We start from the raw sequence: 24,394 nt of genomic DNA, 5'->3' as shown, positions 1-24,394 counted from the left end.
CTGCTTACCTTTCCGGAGCACCCGAGATCTCCCACGATGGATTTATATTACCCAGTCATACCGATCTATTGAGTTAAGCCAATTGAAACTGTTTTTTACATTTTTTTTCTTATGTTGTGCTCTTACACTACCGTCCGAGATTAGGTTAGGGTTTAGCGCTCACAAGTTAAACTCAGCCACGCACACTTTCTTTATGTGCCTGCCCCAAGTCAGGAGCCTGTAGTTCAATGGTTGTAGTTGTTTTATGTGTATCATATTTGTTTTTCGTAGATTGTTTAGTTATAAATTAGACCGTTAGTTTTCTCGTTTGAATTGTTTCACATCTTCACGTGGTGGCCTTTTGTAGCCGACTATACAGTGTGTTGAAGGCTGTACGGTTGCCTCTGATTGCTTACATCTACTGCATTTAAACTCTGGTGGATAGTTGTCTCATTGGCAATCACACCACATCTAACTTTATTTCAATTTATATGTTGTGTTTTGTATACTGTAACATTGTTTATCTTTTGTATGCATACCCTTGAGCCCTCTTTTCGGAAGCCCGAGCAAAAGCCCTTGATCCGCGATAGAAAATTTAAATACGAACTCATATTAGATAACTCTAATTTCAACTCGAAATCTTAATCTAAATGAGACTCAAATTCGAGTCTTACTCGAACTCTACCTCAAAAGGTGACTCAAACTTGAAGTTTAGCTCGAAACTCAACGCTGACTAGAACTTTAATTCTAATTATGGCTAGAATTCTAACTCGAAATCGAAGACTAACTCAAAGTTTAACTCGAACAGTAACCCGAAATTTAATTTGAACTCTAACTCGATGGATGGCCTAACTCATCCAAAGCACATAAAACATGGAAATCTATTTAAAAATAGAACTAGTTTTTCCAATTGGTCACGTGGTTTTACCTCATCAAGTAATGTGATAAACACATCAAAGAATGACAGGACAACCTCAAATACTGAAACAAACACATCATGTAGTGTAAAATCGTCAAATTTTGAAACATCATTACGTAATGTAATAACCATATAAAGAATTGGCAAATCATCATTACGAAATAACAAAACCACATCATGTATTGAAACATCTACATTACGTTAAGTCATATACACATCAAATAATGTTCAATCTAATTTTAATTAGATTGAATAATGTAAAAACCACATTGCCTAATGACACAACCACATTTAATAATGGTGAAACCAGATCGAGTAATGACAAAACCATATTTAGTAATGACAAAACTATATCAAGTCAATACGAAACCATATCGTGTAATATCGAAATACCATTAAGTAATGACTATTCCATATAGAGTTATATCAAAACATCATTATGTAATGTCAAAACCATATTATGTAAAGACAAAATATCATCAAATAATAATAAAACAACATAACGTTATATCAGAGTTCCACATAAGACAGCTGTGGCGCTCCATATATATGTGTATGGTATCATTATGAGTTCTGAATGGTATGGTATCCATATAAATCACTTATGACTTATTGTTACATGGATCTATATTTCATTTATATATTGTTGAAAAAATTATTGTCTGTATTTGGATCACGCCTCTATTGTGCTCTTTCCAAAAATATTGATTTGAATTGATCAATGTTATTTTCATATGTCTATTATATTATATGTCACAGTATATGCTGTACAATGTCTCATGTTTGTTGCTTATATTGTCACATTGAATTATAATTGTTAATTGTAAATGCACCCTGTGTGACCATGATTGGAATGATAAAATATTTGATTTGATAATGATTTGATATGTATCTGTCAATTATGGTGTCTTCTGGCTATTCCTACATTTTATATTTTTTATTCTGGCTATTCCTACATGGGAGATTATGGGGAGAACAATAGATGTTGTTATTGCAAAATATGTTGTTTAAGTCATTAGTGTCTAATTAGGTCACAGGTAACTTTACCTGTGGAAATTAAATAAATATAATTATTTATATGAAATTAATGTAAAAAAAAAATGGTTGTCTTTTTTGTTTGTTTGAAAACATGTATCAAGTGTTATAATCACATTAAATAATGGTGAAACCACATCGAGTAATGACAAAACCATATTAAGTAATGACAAAACTATATCAAGTCAATACGAAACCATATCGTGTAATATCGAAATACCATTAAGTAATGACTATTCCATATTGAGTTATATCATATAAACTCACAGGTAACTTTACCTACTTTACCTGTGGAAATTAAATAAATATAATTATTTATATGAAATTAATGTAAAAAAAATGGTTGTCTTTTTTTTTTGTTTCAAAACATGTATCAAGTGTTATAAGTAAGTGTTTCTTATATGAAATTTCTTGAAAATAAGATCATTTAAAAGAAAAGGTAGTAAAAGCATTTAGTAGTCTGGATAATAAAATTATTTAAAAGAACAAGTAGTAAAAGCATTTAGACTAAAAGTCTGGAAAAGAAACTATTTGAAAGAAAAGGTAGTTAAAGCATTTGATAGTCACCTACACTTTCAACTTAATCTTAAAAGATTTAATTAATTTCATTATTTGAAAAAAATATGATGTTTTAAACAAAAACAGAAGGATTCCAAAAAAAGGGAAAATACAGAGAAATAGATGACAGACTTTTTGACGTCTTTACGCTAAATCCATTGGATGTTGGATGTGTACTGATTAATACTTTAGTCTTACATGCATGATTTTTTTTATAAGTTGTTATTGGCTTTGAACTAACTGTCAGTAACTGCGAGTATTCTCAGATCTGTACTTAGTGTCATTTTGTTGTGGGAATGTAAAAGTACCCGTCCACGTCCACTCTGTGTTTTTGTTAAATATTTTTTATTTGTATCCATCTGATGAGTTAAACCTTTTTCAACCGATTTTTATAGTTTGTTCTTATGGTGTACTGTTACACCACTGTCCCAGGTTAGGGAAGGGTTGGCGCCTTCAAACGAGTTTAACCCCGCCACATTCTGTATGTGCCGTACGTCGACCCAAAATTGTTAATTTCTGTGTCATTTGGTCTCTTGTGGAGAGTTGTCTCATTTGCAATCATACCACATCTTCTTATTTTTATATTCGAAAACTGAAAACAAGGTTACAGAATGATAAACTTACGCGAGTCCAGTATGTGGATGCTGCTTCTCATCTACTGCACATTGATTAAGACTTTGTATTCCCTTGTGTGTTCAATTTAGTGCAATGTTTTACTGTGTTAGTGTCTGTTTTAATGTCAATTTAGTGTACTGTTTGGTGCTTTGTTAGAATGAATAATTACTACCATTTTAATATATTTATATTTCAAATGATATTATTTACTTGTATATATTAATATTTTCACCTAAATAAATTCAATTGCTTGTGAATGACCTTGTGCCTATAATTTCATATTGTGCTTATGAATATTATTTACACAAAATGTGCTATGAAACTGTTAAATAAAATATTGTTCTTTATTTTCCACAAAATTTACCTGGATTTACCTTGATTCATTCGTTTAGTGTTGTTACAACATAATCCTACATAATGCCATTGTTTACATAAAAGTTCTGGGAACTCCAACATAAAATTTTACTATTTTTACCTATAAAATTCAAAATGTAGGAATAGCCAGAATGAACTGTCAATTATGACCCACAAAAAAAATCAAATGAGCAGAGCAATCACAAGTATAATTTAAGTGTACAAATGATTATGATAATATTTTTTTTAAATGAGAACAATAATAAACTAAAGTAATGCAAATATGTGAAAGGGGAGACAACAAACACAGTGTAAACGTGGTGATTGATCTCAGATCAGCTTACTGTAAGCAGGATTTGTACGCATTTAAAATCTTACAGAGTTTTTACAATAAACTGAATTATCAGTAACCCAATAACAACTGTAATTGCTTTCTTGATCATTGTTACGGCAAGCAGAGCTGTTCAGTCATGGGACATCAGGTCATGTTAGATAAGGAAGTAAATAGACACAAGTATTAGCTTATAAAAAGACTGTTGACTTTCGAACCTATCAAATATCTGGAACAGAAGTGCGCAACTAGAACTGTGATCAACTGTGTGCAAGTTCTCATGTATACCTAGGTTAGAAGTTTAGTTAAAAAGGGTTTATATTAAAAATTGGATGCTTCTTTTTTATAATTTTATTGGGGATGTAAAAGTGTTTATCTTAAAAATGTGCGCACGATCAACGCTTTTTATACAACCCTGTAAAACAAAGTAGTGCCCTTAAAGACTCTGACAAAATAGCTTACCTAGCGCTATTTTACCGGCTCCGGGAAAAAAGCGATATACATAAAGCCTTGCTATTTTGATGGTCTTATTTCAGATTTCTTTTCAAACTATATGAAATATATTTTTTATTGAAATTATTTATGCACAAATGTATGGCAAGCCAAAATGGACAAAAAAAGCTATTTCTTAATATTAAAAAATGATTTTTTAATATTAAGAATTCATTTTTTAATATAAGAAATTCATTTTCTAATATTAAAAAATAAATTTCTAATATTAAAAAAGAAAAACACTATTTCTTAATATTAATAAAATGAATTTCTAATACTTTTATTAGAAAACGAATTTCTAATATTCAAAAATCATTTTTGATATTAAAAAATCAATTTCTAATATCAAAAAATCATTTATTTATATCAAAAATTCATTTATTTATATCAAAAATTCATTTATTTTAATATTAGAAATTCGAAAGTATTTTCTTATATTCGAAATTCATTTAAGGAATGACTGTAATATTTTTTCTGTCTATGAAGAAATAACATCAAAAATGTGATGCACACTGAATAACCCGCGTAGCGGGTTATTTTAAAGTGTGCATCACATTTTTTATGTTATTTGATATGTATCTGTCAATTATGGTGTCTTCTGGCTATTCCTACATTTTATATTTTTTATTCTGGCTATTCCTACATGGGAGATTATGGGAAGAACAATAGATGTTGTTATTGCAAAATATGTTGTTTAAGTCATTAGTGTCTAATTAGGTCACAGGTAACTTTACCTGTGGAAATTAAATAAATATAATTATTTATATGAAATTAATGTAAAAAAAAAAATGGTTGTCTTTTTGTTTTGTTTGAAAACATGTATCAAGTGTTATAATCACATTAAATAATGGTGAAACCACATCGAGTAATGACAAAACCATATTAAGTAATGACAAAACTATATCAAGTCAATACGAAACCATATCGTGTAATATCGAAATACCATTAAGTAATGACTATTCCATATTGAGTTATATCATATAAACTCACAGGTAACTTTACCTACTTTACCTGTGGAAATTAAATAAATATAATTATTTATATGAAATTAATGTAAAAAAAAAAATGGTTGTCTTTTTTTTTTGTTTCAAAACATGTATCAAGTGTTATAAGTAAGTGTTTCTTATATGAAATTTCTTGAAAATAAGATCATTTAAAAGAAAAGGTAGTAAAAGCATTTAGTAGTCTGGATAATAAAATTATTTAAAAGAACAAGTAGTAAAAGCATTTAGACTAAAAGTCTGGAAAAGAAACTATTTGAAAGAAAAGGTAGTTAAAGCATTTGATAGTCACCTACACTTTCAACTTAATCTTAAAAGATTTAATTAATTTCATTATTTGAAAAAAATATGATGTTTTAAACAAAAACAGAAGGATTCCAAAAAAAGGGAAACTACAGAGAAATAGATGACAGACTTTTTGACGTCTTTACGCTAAATCCATTGGATGTGTACTGATTGATACTTTAGTCTTACATGCATGATTTTTTTTATAAGTTGTTATTGGCTTTGAACTAACTGTCAGTAACTGCGAGTATTCTCAAATCTGTACTTATTGTCATTTTGTTGTGGGAATGTAAAAGTACCCGTCCACGTCCACTCTGTGTTTTTGTTAAATATTTTTTATTTGTATCCATCTGATGAGTTAAACCTTTTTCAACCGATTTTTATAGTTTGTTCTTATGTTGTACTGTTACACCACTGTCCCAGGTTAGGGAAGGGTTGGCGCCTTCAAACGAGTTTAACCCCGCCACATTCTGTATGTGCCGTACGTCGACCTAAAATTGTTAATTTCTGTGTCATTTGGTCTCTTGTGGAGAGTTGTCTCATTTGCAATCATACCACATCTTCTTATTTTTATATTCGAAAACTGAAAACAAGGTTACAGAATGATAAACTTACGCGAGTCCAGTATGTGGATGCTGCTTCTCATCTACTGCACATTGATTAAGACTTTGTATTCCCTTGTGTGTTCAATTTAGTGCAATGTTTTACTGTGTTAGTGTCTGTTTTAATGTCAATTTAGTGTACTGTTTGGTGCTTTGTTAGAATGAATAATTACTACCATTTTAATATATTTATATTTCAAATGATATTATTTACTTGTATATATTAATATTTTCACCTAAATAAATTCAATTGCTTGTGAATGACCTTGTGCCTATAATTTCATATTGTGCTTATGAATATTATTTACACAAAATGTGCTATGAAAATGTTAAATAAAATATTGTAATAGAAACTATTCTTTTTCTTTATTTTCCACAAAATTTACCTGGATTTACCTTGGTTCATTCGTTTAGTGTTGTTACAACATAATCCTACATAATGCCATTGTTTACATAAAAGTTCTGGGAACTCCAACATAAAATTTTACTATTTTTACCTATAAAATTCAAAATGTAGGAATAGCCAGAATGAACTGTCAATTATGACCCACAAAATAAATCAAATGAGCAGAGCAATCACAAGTATAATTTAAGTGTACAAATGATTATGATAATATTTTTTTTTAAATGAGAACAATAATAAACTAAAGTAATGCAAATATGTGAAAGGGGAGACAACAAACACAGTGTAAACGTGGTGATTGATCTCAGATCAGCTTACTGTAAGCAGGATTTGTACGCATTTAAAATCTTACAGAGTTTTTACAATAAACTGAATTATCAGTAACCCAATAACAACTGTAATTGCTTTCTTGATCATTGTTACGGCAAGCAGAGCTGTTCAGTCATGGGACATCAGGTCATGTTAGATAAGGAAGTAAATAGACACAAGTATTAGCTTATAAAAAGACTGTTGACTTTCGAACCTATCACATATCTGGAACAGAAGTGCGCAACTAGAACTGTGATCAACTGTGTGCAAGTTCTCATGTATACCTAGGTTAGAAGTTTAGTTAAAAAGGGTTTATATTAAAAATTGGATGCTTCTTTTTTATAATTTTATTGGGGATGTAAAAGTGTTTATCTTAAAAATGTGCGCACGATCAACGCTTTTTATACAACCCTGTAAAACAAAGTAGTGCCCTTAAAGACTCTGACAAAATAGCTTACCTAGCGCTATTTTACCGGCTCCGGGAAAAAAGCGATATACATAAAGCCTTGCTATTTTGATGGTCTTATTTCAGATTTCTTTTCAAACTATATGAAATATATTTTTTATTGAAATTATTTATGCACAAATGTATGGCAAGCCAAAATGGACAAAAAAAGCTATTTCTTAATATTAAAAAATGATTTTTTAATATTAAGAATTCATTTTTTAATATAAGAAATTCATTTTCTAATATTAAAAAATAAATTTCTAATATTAAAAAAGAAAAACACTATTTCTTAATATTAATAAAATGAATTTCTAATACTTTTATTAGAAAATGAATTTCTAATATTCAAAAATCATTTTTGATATTAAAAAATCAATTTCTAATATCAAAAAATCATTTATTTATATCAAAAATTCATTTATTTATATCAAAAATTCATTTATTTTAATATTAGAAATTCGAAAGTATTTTCTTATATTCGAAATTCATTTAAGGAATGACTGTAATATTTTTTCGGTCTATGAAGAAATAACATCAAAAATGTGGTGCACACTGAACAACCCGCGTAGCGGGTTATTTTAAAGTGTGCATCACATTTTTTATGTTATTTCGAATAGACAGAAAAAATATTACAGTCATTTCTTATAATTTAATTCTTTATTCCATTTTAAACCGGAGTAAATCATGAAAAAACGTTGATGACGTCGCGGTCACATGACAAAATTATGTCTATGAGCTGATAAACAAAACAACGTCAGCCAATCGGAAGAAGCGTTACATCCAAAATTAAATTATTTTCTAATATTAAAAAATCAACTTTCAGAGTTACAAATTAAAATCTTCATCACTAAAGAGTTTTGACTTGTTTAGTTTCTTTTCAATAACTCCTCCCTGTTTTAAAGAAAAAAATTGGCCGAAGAAAGAATGAACTCAATCAGATTTTGCTAAGGATTGACGGGCAGCTTTATCAAATAATTTCGAAGAAGTTGAAATACTGGTAAGAGATGCCTCAACCAAACTGGAAAATGAGAGAGAAGAATTAGACGAGGAAACTGTTTAGCAGCTTAAATCGTCACTGGCATCCATATCAAGACTTACCAGAGACATGAGGAATGTTTCTGTAAATTCTGGCTACAAAGCCGATAGACCTAAGACAGGTATGGAATAGGCACAGTCTTATGAAAGATTTCTCGAATTTGCCTTCCTTATAATAATTTTGCTTTCCTACAACGTTAAATTTCTTTCAAAATCAAATCTATTTCCACTGTCTGATTTGAGACTTCAAGTTAACAAAATCAATTGCATACACATGCAAAAATTAAAGAGGGAGGGCAATAGGGAGAATAGGGGTCCATTAACAGGTTAACATCAAACTTAATTTACAAAAAACAGTTAACAGAAATCAGAAATTAAGGTTAACAGCTAAATTCACTTAGTAAAAACAGTTAACAGTAAAAATCAGATGCAATAGAACCGTTAACAACAGCCAAAATATAGGTTCAAGTCAAATCGGCACCTGGTCAAATCGGCACCTATAGAAAAAGTCAAATCGACACCTGGTTAAATCGGCATCTGGTCAAATCGGCACCTATTTAAAGTCAATTAGGCATTTATTTGGTGAATTCGGCATCCAATAATATTTGATATAATATATATAAATAATTTTAAATATGTATAAATGATCTTTCAATTTTAAATTGTTTTTAAAAATTTTTGGGTTGGACTTTATCATTCATTACATCGTTAAAAATCATCATATGTTATTAAGCAGTTAGAACATTTGTAGTTTTCTCAACATTCTATGACTGATGTTTTGATTAGTTTTTTTTCAGTCAATTCATTAATAACTTTTATCAATTAAATAATTAACATGTTTGTTGTTATCACTCTATACAAGAGAAGACAAGACAAGACAATATTTTATTTAAGTCTCACCACTTCATTTTATAAAACATACAAAGAGGTAATAAAACAACATCATAAAACATACAAGAGCCACTCTAAAAAGAGTCATGAGAGACTATCTAAAATGTATATACATTATGTACAGTAAAATTAGCAAAATAAAATACATCTTCTTTTCAATAAAATGTCATTGCAGATTTTGGCAGTATAAAAGTACATATTTTCATCTGTGAATAAAAATATAAATTTATAGTCATCAGACAAATGCATAAAATTAACATTAAATAGAGATGCTTGATAAAACAAATAACAACGCAAATCTTCATACACTGGACAATTCATTAATACATGTTTTTCATCTTCAATTAAAAGATTTTCATTACAAGTGCTGTTATAACAAATTCTATTTTCAACTAAAAGACCTTCATACCTTCCAGTCTCAATTTTCAAAGGAGCAGTACCACTTCTAAATTTGGCATAGGCACTCCTATATTTACCAGGTATGATTTTTAATAAATAATTTTCATCACCAAATTCATTTTTGAACAGTCTGTAAGAAGTACGTAGTTTGCTACGCTGGTTTGACATTAAATCATTATACCATTGCTCTTTAAATCTATTAAAACAGATATTCTCAATATTTTTTATAACATATTTATCAATTATTAAATCAGTATTACAAAAATGTTCCATATCAACTTCTTTAAACTTTGTGTGTACTCTGAAATTCCAATTTTTCAGTCTATTATTACATATATTATTTGCCCATATAAAAACTTTTTTGTTTATTCTATTATTACACATTTTCGTAAATCTACTATATGTTCTAAAAATACATGTCCATTGTTTTACAATACATGGCATCCAACCCATGTCACCATATAGGGCTAAATTAGGTGTGTACTTTCCAACACACATAAAAAAAACGCATTGCCCTATTTTTTACAGCATTAATGCAAGAGTATTCTTACTTCCCCATATTTCAGCACCATATTCAATAACAGACATAATAAGAGTGTCGAAAAGTTTAGTAAAGGTAGAATACTCAAAACCACCATTTGCTTTGCATTTGGCAATCAGTAAACCTAATGATCTGCTGGCTGATTTTGCTACAATTTTCGCCATCTCATTATAATCCAAAAACTCATTTAATAATAAACCAAGATACATATATTTTGATACATAACTGGTTTCCGTTCAACATAAATTCAAAATTTGTTTGTGTCACAGATTGTGTTCTAAAATGAACAGTTTTTGACTTGTCAATATTTACAACTAAGTCATTTACATTACACCATACACTTAAAACATCTAATATTCTTTGAAGGTCCTTTTCATTTTCGGCTAATAATACCACATCATCTGCATATAATAATATACAAATCTTTTCACCATTTACATTTATACCAATATCTAATCTCTTAATGTCATCAACTAAGTTATTTATGAAAATATTAAATAATAACGGCGATAATATACAGCCTTGTTTTAGGCCAGAATTTAATCCAAACCAATCAGTCAAATTGCCATTTATCGTGACACAAGATTGAACATTATAATATAAAAAATGTAAAGCATTTAACATTTTGGTACTTAAACCTAAAGATTCTAATTTACAAAACAACAAATTACGATTAACCCAGTCATATGCTTTTTTAAAATCTATAAATGCACCGAAAGTTGAAAGTTAACAAAGTTTTCTTGTTTCAATAATAGTACTTAAAGTTGATAGATGGTCTATGGTACTGCGACTCTTTCTGAAACCATTCTGTTCGTCGTTGATCACTTCAAAATCGGTAAGTTTTCCTGTCAAACGAGCATTTAGGACGCCACAGTATAGCTTATACGCCACCGGTGCTAGACTTATCCCTCTATATTTATATATATAAATATATATATATATATCAGTCTGCTTCATAATTGCAATATCAATTTAGACTCTTAGGGCTAACCTACCCATAAAAAAATGATCGGAATTTTGTTAAGAAACTCCTGTGAAAAATTGAATTTTAGCATGGCGATTAGTTTTTGACAAGGAGCTTTATTACTTAAAAGTATATGAATTTGTTTCACTCAGTCACGGGATTAAATTCCGAAAGTTGTTGAAACAAAGTGAAACTTTGCTCAAAGAATTAAGGGAGAAAAAATCCCGAATTGTCAATGTACAGATAACATTAAAATTATAATTATTGTTAAAATATCTTATAATTTTTACATATCGGTTTGCACTGAGTAAAAGCGCTAGTGAATAGAGCTATTTTCATCCTATTTCGTTTAAAGTGTAAATTTATGACTGGTGATGTGTAACAAACATCAAGCATAGGAATAATGTGAAAAACGAATCGTGTATAAAGCAGTTTAAACAAAGGGAATGTGTAATAATGTGTAAGTTTTGACTATCATCGCTTATCCCACAGTACAAATGTATCCGACGCGACCCTACAGCAACACATTCATCGATCAGTCAGGAATACCCATACTCATCCAGATTCTGGTCTTTTGTATATAATTTCTTCTCCTTTGCGTAACGTGTTCCAGAGTCTACACTGTTCTCATTCAACAAAAACTAAAATCAAAATTTTCTTGAAATACGTTTCTTACCTTCAGGTGTCTATGATTTGTATTTTTTTTTAATTATTTTTTTTAAGAAGGGGGAGTTTATAAAACTGTTTAAGATTATCAATGCTAAAAAGCTTATCTTTTTTCATTATTTTTTTATATTTTTTTTTATTGGTATGACATAATAGTAGTATGACAAAATATTTGATACAAGAATGAATTTTTTTGTTAGCTCTTCCGAAAGCCGTTTCTCACTTTTATTGTATGTGACAACGCAAAAAAAAACTCTTTTGTACTTTAAACGAAGTATTTTTATTAAGTACAAAAAATAAACTTTTGAAGTTTCAAGAATATTTAAACAATTAGATATAAAAATAAGATGTTATATGATTGTCATGAGACAACGATCGACCAGAGACCAAATAATGTAGATGTAAGCAACTTATGTTAAAACAAAAATTGTTTGCTTACCTTTAGGTTTTACAAGGATTTGTATTGCTTATACTTTATTTCGCAGTGTTTAAATGTGCTGATCACTTTTTGGTGGGTATTTCGGACTTATTGGACACTGGATTTTCATATTCTATTTTTCGACGCTTCGGTACCCTTCTATTCTTTTTCATATAAGTGTGATTTTACATAATTCAATGCAAAATATAAAGTCGATCTACAATTAAGAAGGTAACGTTGTTTGTTAAAATATAGTAAGAATCAGAGGAACTCAAAAACTAATTAAGGTTAGATGTTACGCTGGTAGTTAATGTTACAATGGTCATACTATTCCAACAGTCATATTATTTGTAACTGTCAGTACCCCTAAATAAAAAAACCAAAAACGATTATAAAATAACATGGATAATATTGAAATTTAGGATTATAAAAAAAAATGTTTTGATTTAATGCATCAGACGAATAAGAATCCTCATAGGAATCACCAGTGTCAGAGTTAAAATATCTGAGACGCTGTTGTGGTCATTTGATTTTTTAATACAACCGTACGACATTTAAAGGCATGATTTTCAGAATTTCTTCCTTAGCAGAAATAGTGTATGATATGTCTCATTTAGTGAAATCGTCACGACGATAGTGACTATGATCTGGCATATCGTTTCAAACGATAGAAGCAAAACACGAGATTCCGGCCTATGATAAGTTACTATTAGGTGTCAGACCACCAATTCAAAAACCCTATATAATGGTAACAGTAGTATATCGCTGTTCAATAGTCATAAATCGATTAAGCGAAAACAAATCCGGGTCACAAACCAAAACCGAGGAAAACACATCAACTATATGAGGAAAACAACGGAACAACAGAAACACACTTAACTGCAACAAAAACAAAAGCCAACATACATAGAAACGGACTATTTGATAACAACTGCCATATTCCTGATTTGGTACAGGACATTTGAAGAAAAAATGGTGGGTTGAACCTGGGTTTATGGCTTGCCAAACCTCCCGCTTATATGGCAATGTTAAAAATACCGCTAAAATGACAACATTACGTGACAGGAATACAGTGCAAATAAACGCAAGAACACTCAGGACAAAGAAACACATAAATAAATAATATGATAGTACATTACAACATGTAAACCACAGAATAACAACGGACACCTCCCATGAATACAAGACAGAATACCAGGACACCACAAACGAATTATAAACTGTGCTTCACACGAATGTATCAACGCCACAAAAAGTGACGTATTTATATAATCAACCAAATTTTTCAATTTTCACAGCTTTCTGAAAATTTTACCTAAATTCATAGAAACCAGACTGGCATATTCTGAATTGTACATGTATCACCTTCCTATATGCCAATATCCAAACAATGTTTAAGGTCTTGTAGTGAAACACAACCGTTCGGAAATCAACTGCTACTAAAAATGAGTCAAAAATAACCCCTGGTTAAATAAGTATACTATACATTAGTTCTCAATTTTTAATACAAAATCATGGACTCAAAATGGTCTAAATATATTTCTCTTTAACCAAAAGTTTCATTTCTGCAACTTTGTTTTTAGTTTATGTAAACAAATACATCAAAAGCACTATTTTTTGTCAGGGAAGGGCTTCTTTTTTATATATGTTTGAAATTGGAGTGGGTGAATTGGTGGTCTGACACCTTCTAGAGAATATGATGTTATCCGAGTAGTTCAGAACAAATCAAATACTATACAATAATAGCCATTGTATAAGGTCGATACGAAGATATATCGGCCTGAAAGAAGTATATCGACCGAGGATGAAGTCCAAGGTCGATATGCATCTTTAGGTCGATATATCCTCGTATCAACCTCGTAGAAAGGCTACAATTGTTATATTATTATTGCCAATGAGCCAGAAGTAGAGCACCAATTCATTTGATTGGTTGTTCCGATTGTGTCAGATATTCTAAAAGTATCCGTCTATTTTTAATAACACTTTTTTATCTGCTGTTCTCATTCTACCTTTGAAAATATAGCTGAACATATGACTCTTTCTAAACGAATCAAATTAGTTAGAATATACACAATAATAATATATATTTTAATATAACAGATGTAAGACAATTTACTGTCACATTTGCTTAACGATCGTCTTAAATAGTGCATAACATACTAGTCGGTGATGTTGTTGTTGCAGCTGTGGTAGTTTTAGAAGGAAGTGGCGTTCTTGGAAGAGTTATTACTTGAGGAGGACGAAGACTTGTTGCTGTAGTAAATGTAAACATGAAAATGTTAATATTGATTCAATGTCAAATTTAAATTAAAATCTTTGTTGACATATAAAGTGATATGATTGTATATAAAAAAGTATATATGACAAGAAGGAAACGTACATTGTACAATTAAACAAACTAATAATTATATAAGATAATAAATGACTGGTCCCCGACTCTTAGTGCTAACGATTGTAGGAATATAGTATGAAGTTCAAGTTTATTTAAAATTGGGACACACAATGAGAGAGATCAAACACCGTTTCATCATATACCAAAGAAAAGAAATCTTGAATCACACACTATTTACACTGTACAATTAGATCTATTTGAACCAAATGTTAAATAAACTGCACATTTATAATAAGCATCCGATTTCACCTATATGGCTGTACGCGCCTGATGAAGCTTGTTTGTACAGGGAAATATTGCATGAATCTATAAAATATAAGAATTTTTTTATTACTTTTAATAGCGTATCAAATTATATTCTTATGTATTTAAGATACATTATCATGGATGGGTACGTTGTGTCATTTGTTTCCTTGTTAATTGTTAAACTTTTGTTGGTAATTTGTGTCCTACGGATAATTCAGATCCTTGCAAACTAGTTTTACATTTTGTTTATATGTTGTGCTATAAAATCACTGCCTTAGGTAAGTGGACTGTTGAAACTCATCTTTAATTTTGTTATCAATACAATGTTTACATATTCTTTGATCCAAAGGTGTACTATTATATCTGCCTTTTTCGATGTGTAAATTATGGTTAGAAATTCCTAATTTACAGAACTGTCTAATATATTGTTTCGAGATATTTAGCTTTGTATAAGTCTCAGGTTTATATTTATTTTTTAGCTTGCAATATGGTCTTTACCTGATAGACGTGAGAAGAAATATTTTTCATATCTTTCTTGTAATATATTTTTCACTGCAGATATGAGTTTATCTTCTTGCAGTGTTCCTTTATTATTCCAGACATGGTCAATACCAATGAGTTTTAGAAACTGAAAAATGTGTTTGTTAAAAGTACATGGAAAGGCTTTGGCAACTTCGAAATATTAAACTTTGTATAAGTCTCAGGTTTATATTTATTTTTTAGTTTGTAATATGTACGTAATTTGTTTCGGTCTTTACCTGATAAACGTGAGAAGAAATATTTTTCATATCTTTCTTGTAATCTATTTTTCACTGCAGATATGAGTTTTTCTTCTGACAGTGTTCCTTTATAAATCCAGACATGGTCAAGACCAATGAATTTTAGAAACTGAAAAATGTGTTTGTTAAAAGTACACGGAAAGGCTTTGGCAACTTCTTCGTTTGACTTATATGTTTATTTTGAAAAAATTCAAAAGAGGGACTTTATACAAATACAGCCAGTATTTAAGAGACTGCGAAATAACAAATATAGAAATCGGTTAACGACCAAGTGCTGCCATACTGGCAATATTAGCAGCATATTTAGTGGCAACAAGTACAAATTTACAATAACGAATGTGAACCTTTTCAGGTGCAAAATATAAAAAAATCTTTTCTAAATCATCATTTATATCTGGTGTTAATCTTTTGTCCAGGTTAAGAATGTACGGACCCAACAATTCACTTCCATATAAAATCACATGTTAAACACAGGAGTCAAAAGGTATTAAGAGAAAAGGTAGATTATTATTTACACAATGAAATTTACGTTTTATCATAAAAATTACTTAAGATCTTTCTTACTAAAATCTTTAACTGCAGTACTAAAAGAACATGATGCTCTCATCACAACACCTAAGTATTTATACTCTTGAACACTTTTCATAAGATTTTGACGAAAATAAAAATCACAGTTTTTCGATAATTTACCTGATTTATTAAACACTATTATATGAGGTTTTTTTTTATATTCAGTGATAATTTCCATTTTTTACAATAAAATTTCAATGAGGATAAAGAGTTTTGTAGCCCTTCTTTGGTTTGTTACATTAATTGTATGTCGTCTGCATAAATCACACAATTTAAAGCTGTGTTCCCTATATCTACTGCATCACATTTCTCATCACGGTATCCTGGAAAGTCATTCATAAATAAATTGAAAAGAAGGGGAATAATATACACCCTTGTTTTATACCAACATTTGAGAGTATGGAATCAGTTAGTCCAGAATCTAGTTTAACTGAATATCTAACATATGTTTACATATCTTTGATTAAACGTAAAACCTTGCCACTAATACCTTGCTTAAACAGTTTAGAAAATAGAAAATTCCTCAGAACTATATCAAAGGCTTTTCTAAAGTCAACAAAACAACAATATACATATTTTTTTAACTAATCATCTTATCCACAATAGATTTTAAACATGATCAATTTTTCTGTTATCTTTTCTAAAGCCTATTTTATTTTTAAATAGAATGTTGTTCTCAGTTACAAATAAATCTAATCTGTTGCATACGATTTTTATAAACAACTTTCTTAGACAACTAGAGATTGCTATACCTCTGTAGTTACTTGGATCTGTAACGTCTCCTGTTTTAAAAAGTGGTTTAATCATACTTTCTGTCCAACAACTAGAATATAAAGGTGATTTCAAAATGATATTGAAAAGTGTGCAAATACAATTCAACATATTCACAATAGAATGTTTAAGCATCTCATTACTTAAACAGTTATTCTTTAAACTTTTTGTAGCTTTAAACACTTCTTTCATAGTTATATCATAATCAAGTAAAACATTCTTTTACTTTTGACCACTACACCACTTTCCAAAGGTCTGTGATTTTAAATTTATTGAATGTGGTATTTATTAATTAGATTTTTACTTTATTTAACATAATATTGTGAGAGGTAGGATATCTAATTACATTTTATAACATTATGTTGAAAGTGCTCATAGATATCTTTGCATTTTGTTTTTGTTCCTGTGAAAAGTCTTATCGCAATTAATTCTATCATTGAATTGGTGATAGCTTAGTCAAGATGTCATATTTATGGGTCACTTAGATAAAGGGGTTAGATTATATTACAAAAATGTTGAACTTATTAAGTAATATTCTAGTGCTGCTGTTAGTCTGTGATTTTAAGTTTATTGAATGTGGTATGTATTAACTAGATTGTTACTTTATTTAACATAATATTGTGAGAAAATGTTGTTGATCCATTTCCTTTCCATTTATTGTATTAATTTATTCGGATCTTGATTCAGCTTACACAACCTTTTCTATATGTACATGTAAGAATTAAAGGAGATGTTGGGAAGACGTAATGAGACAGCAACCAAACTCGCTCGAGTCTTAAAACGTTGGGAATATTATACTACTACATCACTTTCCACAGGTCAAATCATTAAGATATATATAATATATTACATACGGTGTAGGATTCTTCGTTTTACATTGGGCTACGATCACGTGGTTCGAAGGGCATTGTATGTACCAAAAGCCTTGTTTCTGTTTTTAAGTGTATGGACGCTATGTTTCCATTCATAAATATATTGACGGTAAATATTAAAAATCTTGCAAAATAAAATGTAAAATACACAGAAAGAACATTAAAGTGCATTTCACTAATACACTATTTTCATATGTAATATGTAAATTAAGAACTTCCACTCAGTTAATACGATTCTAGAATGTTCGGTTTGTGGCCTCCAATATGTTGGTGAGTCAAAGCAGCCTTTTCACAAACGCCTCAATGGCCATAGGAGTGATATCTCTAAGAAGCCACTTCTCCCAGTTTCTCAGCATTTCAGACAGTCTGGTCACACACTTGATGACTTTAACCGCATGAAGATCCTAGTGATTGAACAGAACATTCACTGGAGTGATGCCCAGCGACAGGTTCGAGAAAGCTTTTGGATAAAGGAACTAAATGTACATCATCCAAACGGCATCAATAAAAAATACTTAGTTTTATTTTTCACTCATTTTGGGATGTAAATATAAACAGTCACGTATATTTGAGTATTGAGTTTTGTTTTATATTAATATGATGTTCAGGATTTTGGATTAAATCAATAGACCAAAACTTACTTGTATTATTGAGCTATTTTTATACATATAATCAGTATTGTTAAAATAATTGACACTGAAGAAGGCTATTTGTTAAGCCGAAATATTTGTCAACACGATTTATTAACAACATCTTCGTATAATACCATCTTATATTAGTATCGTTGTGCAAATCTCTAGACTTATAGAATTTTTTTCCTCATCTGCACAGTATCGTCTATTCTAGACGATCCGGTACATAGTAAATTTGCTGGTTGGTCCTTTTTATAGACTTCTATAAAATGTAAAATACACAGAAAGAACATTAAAGTGCATTTCACTAATACACTATTTTCATATGTAATATGTAAATTAAGAACTTCCACTCAGTTAATACGATTCTAGAATGTTCGGTTTGTGGCCTCCAATATGTTGGTGAGTCAAAGCAGCCTTTTCACAAACGCCTCAATGGCCATAGGAGTGATATCTCTAAGAAGCCACTTCTCCCAGTTTCTCAGCATTTCAGACAGTCTGGTCACACACTTGATGACTTTAACCGCATGAAGATCCTAGTGATTGAACAGAACATTCACTGGAGTGATGCCCAGCGACAGGTTCGAGAAAGCTTTTGGATAAAGGAACTAAATGTACATCATCCAAACGGCATCAATAAAAAATACTTAGTTTTATTTTTATATATATAAGTCTAAATTGAAAACAACGTTCAAACCTATGATTGCGTTGGATAAAAACCGCAATTTTTATACGTGTGCATGTAAAACAAATTTCGTGGTAGAGGGGTCTAAATACAGCACAAACAACAATATATAAAAGTCTAAATTGAAAACAACGTTCAAACCTATGATTGCGTTGGATAAAAACCGCAATTTTTATACGTGTGCATGCAAAACAAATTTCTTGGTAGAGGGGTCTAAATACAGCACAAACAACATTTTCCAAAAGACCAAATGAGTGAAAAATTATATTTTAACAAAACACATTTGACTAGCAGGTCGAACAACTGATGTTCTTAAACCCTGCTGACTGCCATTGGCGATTGCCAAATAAACGGATCACAAGATGTAACAAAATAGATCTTATCATTAATGTATTACCAAACAGAAAACAATAAACTTGCGGAAAAGATGGTATACCGCAAACATGAGGTGCAAAAATTTGTACACCATATCCGGATTTCGACAATTAATGTCTCTTCAGTGATGTTAGGAATCGAAATGGTATTTGGAAGGCCATATAATTACCTCAATTTAAGATAGACTCTTGAATTTTGAAAGAGTCAAAATAGGATGAACGGATCACATAAACCCGAAGGCAAATATATTACAAGCCCAAACGAAAAAATATAATATATATATATATGTATATATATATATATATATATATATGGACCTCGTTCAAAGTCCAGTATTGATAAATATGTGAACAAAGAAAACAAATACATGTCGAAAAAAACATAATGCCTACAATATATTGACGAAAAGATAAACAGTTTATAAAACACTACACACAAAACTAACAATTGAACAACCCAAAAAGTAACTGGGATGAACTCAGTATGTTTTAAATGTTCACTTGCTTGTTTTTTTTGGTTATAAGATGGCAGAATTTACTAAGGGGCAAATCAAAAACCATAAGTCGATAGACATAACTACAAAACCATGGCAAAAAGAAAGAAAAAACGAAAAGACAAACAACGATCTACAAAACACTTCACAGAAAAAATAAGATTGACCAATACAAACCCAACAAAAATCTCCAGGGATAACTCAAATGCTCTAACAAGATAGACAGATTCCTTTCGGGGAACACGTCACATCTCAATTCATATAAAATCAGTTGATAGACATATTCAATGATTTCAAAAAGACGATGATATTGTGTCAACCAAATTATAATGGCTGCCTTGACATTTTCGATTATACGACTTCAAATATATTTAAAAGCCTTGATTCAATAATTTCTTTTTAAAGAGTAACCTCTTTTCATGGGAATTATGGCAGAAAACGGAAGTCCTTGAATATATTATCAACTGTGAGATAACATCTTATATTATGTTGCCGTTGAAATGATACTATTAAGAAGTTCAAATGGGAAAATTTAATTCGTCTCCTTTGTCGTAAAATTCGGGGTTCATTTGATTAAAATAGTAATCAAAGGTTAAAATTTTCAGTGAGGGAACATCATTTATGTAGCGGAACTTGCAGTTAAAGAAAATCACTAGCTAGTTAATGTTCATCAGAAACCCCTGTATGTAGTCTACCTCAAACGAATATAAGTCAACTAAAAAGAGTTTCACACTTATGATTTATAGGAATGCCGCCTGTCTTTTTCTTTTCCTTTGCCTGTTAAAACACTTTTACCGAAAGATTCAAATAAAGTTTTAATAAAAAAAAACTGTCAGTTTCAGAGAACGTTTTTTTTTTTAAATAAGCGTGTTTTTCCACATGTAATATGATTAGCCATGAACCATAGTGGTGTTCAATGCTGATAAAATAAATGCCTGATTTTTAATCATATCAATTTGTCTGAATAAACATGTTTGTTTTTTTTTGTTGCAGCTTGTCATGACAAGGTAGATTTAGTTTATCTAGTCGATTCATCCGGGTCAGTTGGATCAATAAATTTTAATAAGGAAAAAGAATTTATCAACAATTCCCTTTCACAATTCATTATTGGATATAATGATGCCCTTGTTGGTGTTGTCACTTTTTCAACGATTCCACGTGAACAGTTTAAACTAAACGCATTTCTCGACAAAGCTGCTTTGATATATGCTATTACAAAAATTCCATATTTGAATGGAAATACCCACACAGCTGAGGCCATTAATTTCGTCAGTAATCATATGTTTATACCTTCCTCTGGAGACAGAACAGATGCACAGAACGTTTTGGTGGTTCTGACAGATGGAAAGTCAGGTGATCCTGCTAAAACACTTCAAGAGATTAATCGTCTCAAACAAAGAAACACTGTTGTTATTGCTGTTGGAATAGGAGCTGGTGTTTCAAAATCAGAATTAAATTCGATGGTGTCTGATCCATCATATGTGTTATTTGTAAATGACTTTGATGCTTTGAAGCAAATTCATGATGTTGTCCACTCAGTAGCATGTAATCTTGGTAAGCATAACTGTTTTGTCTTTTTAATTTTTTATTTAGCTGTAACTTGTATTTGGAACAATAAAATATTGGCAACAATAGTAATAAAAATAACAATAATAAAGCTGAATAAATAAATGTATACACCGGTATATCCTATATATGACCTTAAAATTAAGTTACGCCTTTAACAAAAACAACAACTAGTAAATTTAATTGTCTTATTCGTTTTGTCTATTATAGGAGAGAGACGAAAAATGCCAAAGGGGTATTCATACTCAGAAGTCGAAAAAAAACTGACAATGCCATGGCAAAAAAAAAAAGAAACAAAAAGACTGAACTACACGAAACCCTCTAAAAGGTGGGGGTGATCTCAGGTGCACGACGTTGCTTAAGAATGTAATTATTATATTCCAAAATTATTGCAATTTATTTTTTTGATAAAAGAGATAAATACAATATGAGCGATTATCACAATAAGAAGTCCCTCCCTAAAAATCATATCTTAGTTATAAAAAAAAACGACGAGAAATGAGCCCAGTTGGTTCCCATGCGAATACCGACTGTCTTTTGACAAGAAGATAAACAAATATGTTGTCTATAAGACAAAATATATGTGTTTATTAGTGCATATCCCAAAAACAAAGACATATCATTTGACAAGGATGAGATTTTGGCAAATCATAAGTCCTTCATGGCTTCAATGAACATTACATTGAACAACAAATCGGAGGACTTACCTTGTTTGTATTGGATACCTTAGCTTCACAAAATTCCTTACAAACAACGGTACATTGCCGGCTCATCTGCATGTTCCACTAAAGAATTGTCCATTAGATTGACTAAAATTCTGTCCGCAGTGAAAGAGGGTCTTCAGAAATACTGTGAAAATGTTTACTCGCGTAGTGGTATTAACCATATGTGGATTCTTAAAAATTCTAAAGAACTTCTGGATAATTTTAAATCTCGGTCTTTTTCTGAAATAAGTTCTATCAAAACTTTTGATTTTTCAACCCTGTATACCACCATTCCCCATGTGAAATTGAAAAATCGCCTGAAAGAAATAATCCACAATGCCTTTCAACATAAAAACGGTAGCATACGCTATAAATTTATTACTTTGGGATATCATAAGGCATATTTTGTTAATAGTGAACAAAAGGGTAAAACATGTTACACAGAGGAACAAGTGATCAGCATGCTGGAGTTTCTTACCGACAACATATTTGTTGAATTTGGAGGTAGACTTTTTCAACAAATTGTCGGAATTCCTATGGGAACAAACTGTGCGCCTCTCTTTGCCGACCTCTTTTTATTTTCATATGAATCAGAGTTCCTTCAGACACTTGTCAAAAACAAGAAGATCAAAGAAGCCAGATTATTTAATTTCACTTTCAGATATATTGATGATGTTCTTTCCATTAACAATCCGAACTTTTCTGATTGGGTTCCATTAATATATCCCCCCGAACTAGAAATTAAAGAAACAACAAACACGGCTTCCTCCGCCTCATTTTTAGACTTATACCTCGAATTTGACATACACAGTCATCTCAGTACCAGAATCTATGACAAACGAAACGATTTTATTTTGAAATTATCAATTTCCCCCCACCTTAGTAGCGATATACCAACTTCACCTGCATATGGGATATACATTTCCCAACTTATTCGATATTCAAGAGCTTGCAGCTCCTACTCAGACTTTGTAAAACGTCACCAGTGTCTGAGCAGAAAGTTGATGAACCAGGGGTATGTCAAGGAACGTCTCGTCCTTTTTCTAAAAAAGTTCATCGGAAGGTACCAAGACCTTGTTGCTAAATATTCCGTATCAACTGCACAAATAATACATGATGGTCTTGATGTATAGATTCTGCGTACTGACGTTGCTTATCATCTTAATAACGTGTTATATTGTTTTTTTTATTTGTCTTTGTTCTATTATTAATATTACTTTTACTGTTTGGTCTGTTTTCTGTGATATCCGTTTGACGTGGCTCGGTACTTATACATCCCGTCAATGTGTTTGTATTATCTTTCATTTTGTTATTGTTCTATTATAATACCATTATGTCATTGATCTATTATAATTTTGAAAATACTTTGAACGACAAAATTATTTTACTCGCGTAATGGTATTAACCATATGTGGATTCTTAAAAATTCTAAAGAACTTCTGGATAATTTTAAATCTCGGTCTTTTTCTGAAATTAGATCTAACAAAAACTTTTGATTTTTCAACCCTGTATACCACCATTCCCCATGTGAAATTATAATTTTGAAAATACTTTGAACGACAAAATTATTTTATATTTCTTCCTGTGTGACGTTTACATTTTCTGGCGTCAAACACGCAACTCTACACTAAGAGTAGATGTGAATGCAGTCACAGGACTTTAAATATTTCTCTATGGGTTGATTTATAATACATATATAAGTAAGCAATGAATGTGTTTGTTAAATTTGATAGATGCTTTTTGTGCTTCTTTGTTAAATGTTTGCTGGTTTTGAGATTGTGACACAGTGATGACTGTTGTACCCATATTTTGACAATGTTACCTATTACGTCTCTTTTGTTCACGCATCGTTGTAAATATAATGGAATTTGATGCGATTGTCATACAAGTGAGAGGTTAAGCGCTATAAAACCAGGTTCAATCCACCATTTTCTACATTTGAAAATGCCTATACCAAGTCAGGAATATGACAGTTATCGTCCATTCGTTTGATGTGTTTAATCATTTGATTTTGCCATTTGATTAGGGACTTTCCGTTTTGAATTTTCCTCGGAGTTCAGTATT

General features: G+C 30.5%; 1 protein-coding gene across 15 annotated transcripts in view; it reads right to left on the bottom strand.

Moving 5' to 3' along the window:
• LOC127698684 (serum paraoxonase/arylesterase 1-like) overlaps positions 1-24,394 on the bottom strand; it is a 244,324-nt gene that overhangs the window by 20,982 nt on the left and 198,948 nt on the right. The window contains exon 1 of one of the 15 annotated variants that reach the window (XM_052202300.1): positions 6,927-7,062. The exons of 13 other annotated variants lie outside the window; for them this stretch is intronic. In XM_052202300.1, coding sequence (XP_052058260.1) covers positions 6,927-6,991 — 65 coding nt within the window. In that variant the 5' untranslated portion in view covers positions 6,992-7,062. Of the gene's footprint in view, positions 1-3,838; positions 3,994-6,926; positions 7,063-24,394 lie in introns of those variants that run through there. One more of the 15 variants, XM_052202299.1, reaches the window with a different exon arrangement.

The sequence above is a fragment of the Mytilus californianus genome, unplaced genomic scaffold (genome assembly GCF_021869535.1).
Source record: "Mytilus californianus isolate M0D057914Y unplaced genomic scaffold, xbMytCali1.0.p SCAF_4, whole genome shotgun sequence".
Taxonomy (NCBI): Eukaryota; Metazoa; Mollusca; class Bivalvia; order Mytilida; family Mytilidae; genus Mytilus; species Mytilus californianus.
This window is presented reverse-complemented; position numbering and strand designations above follow the sequence as displayed.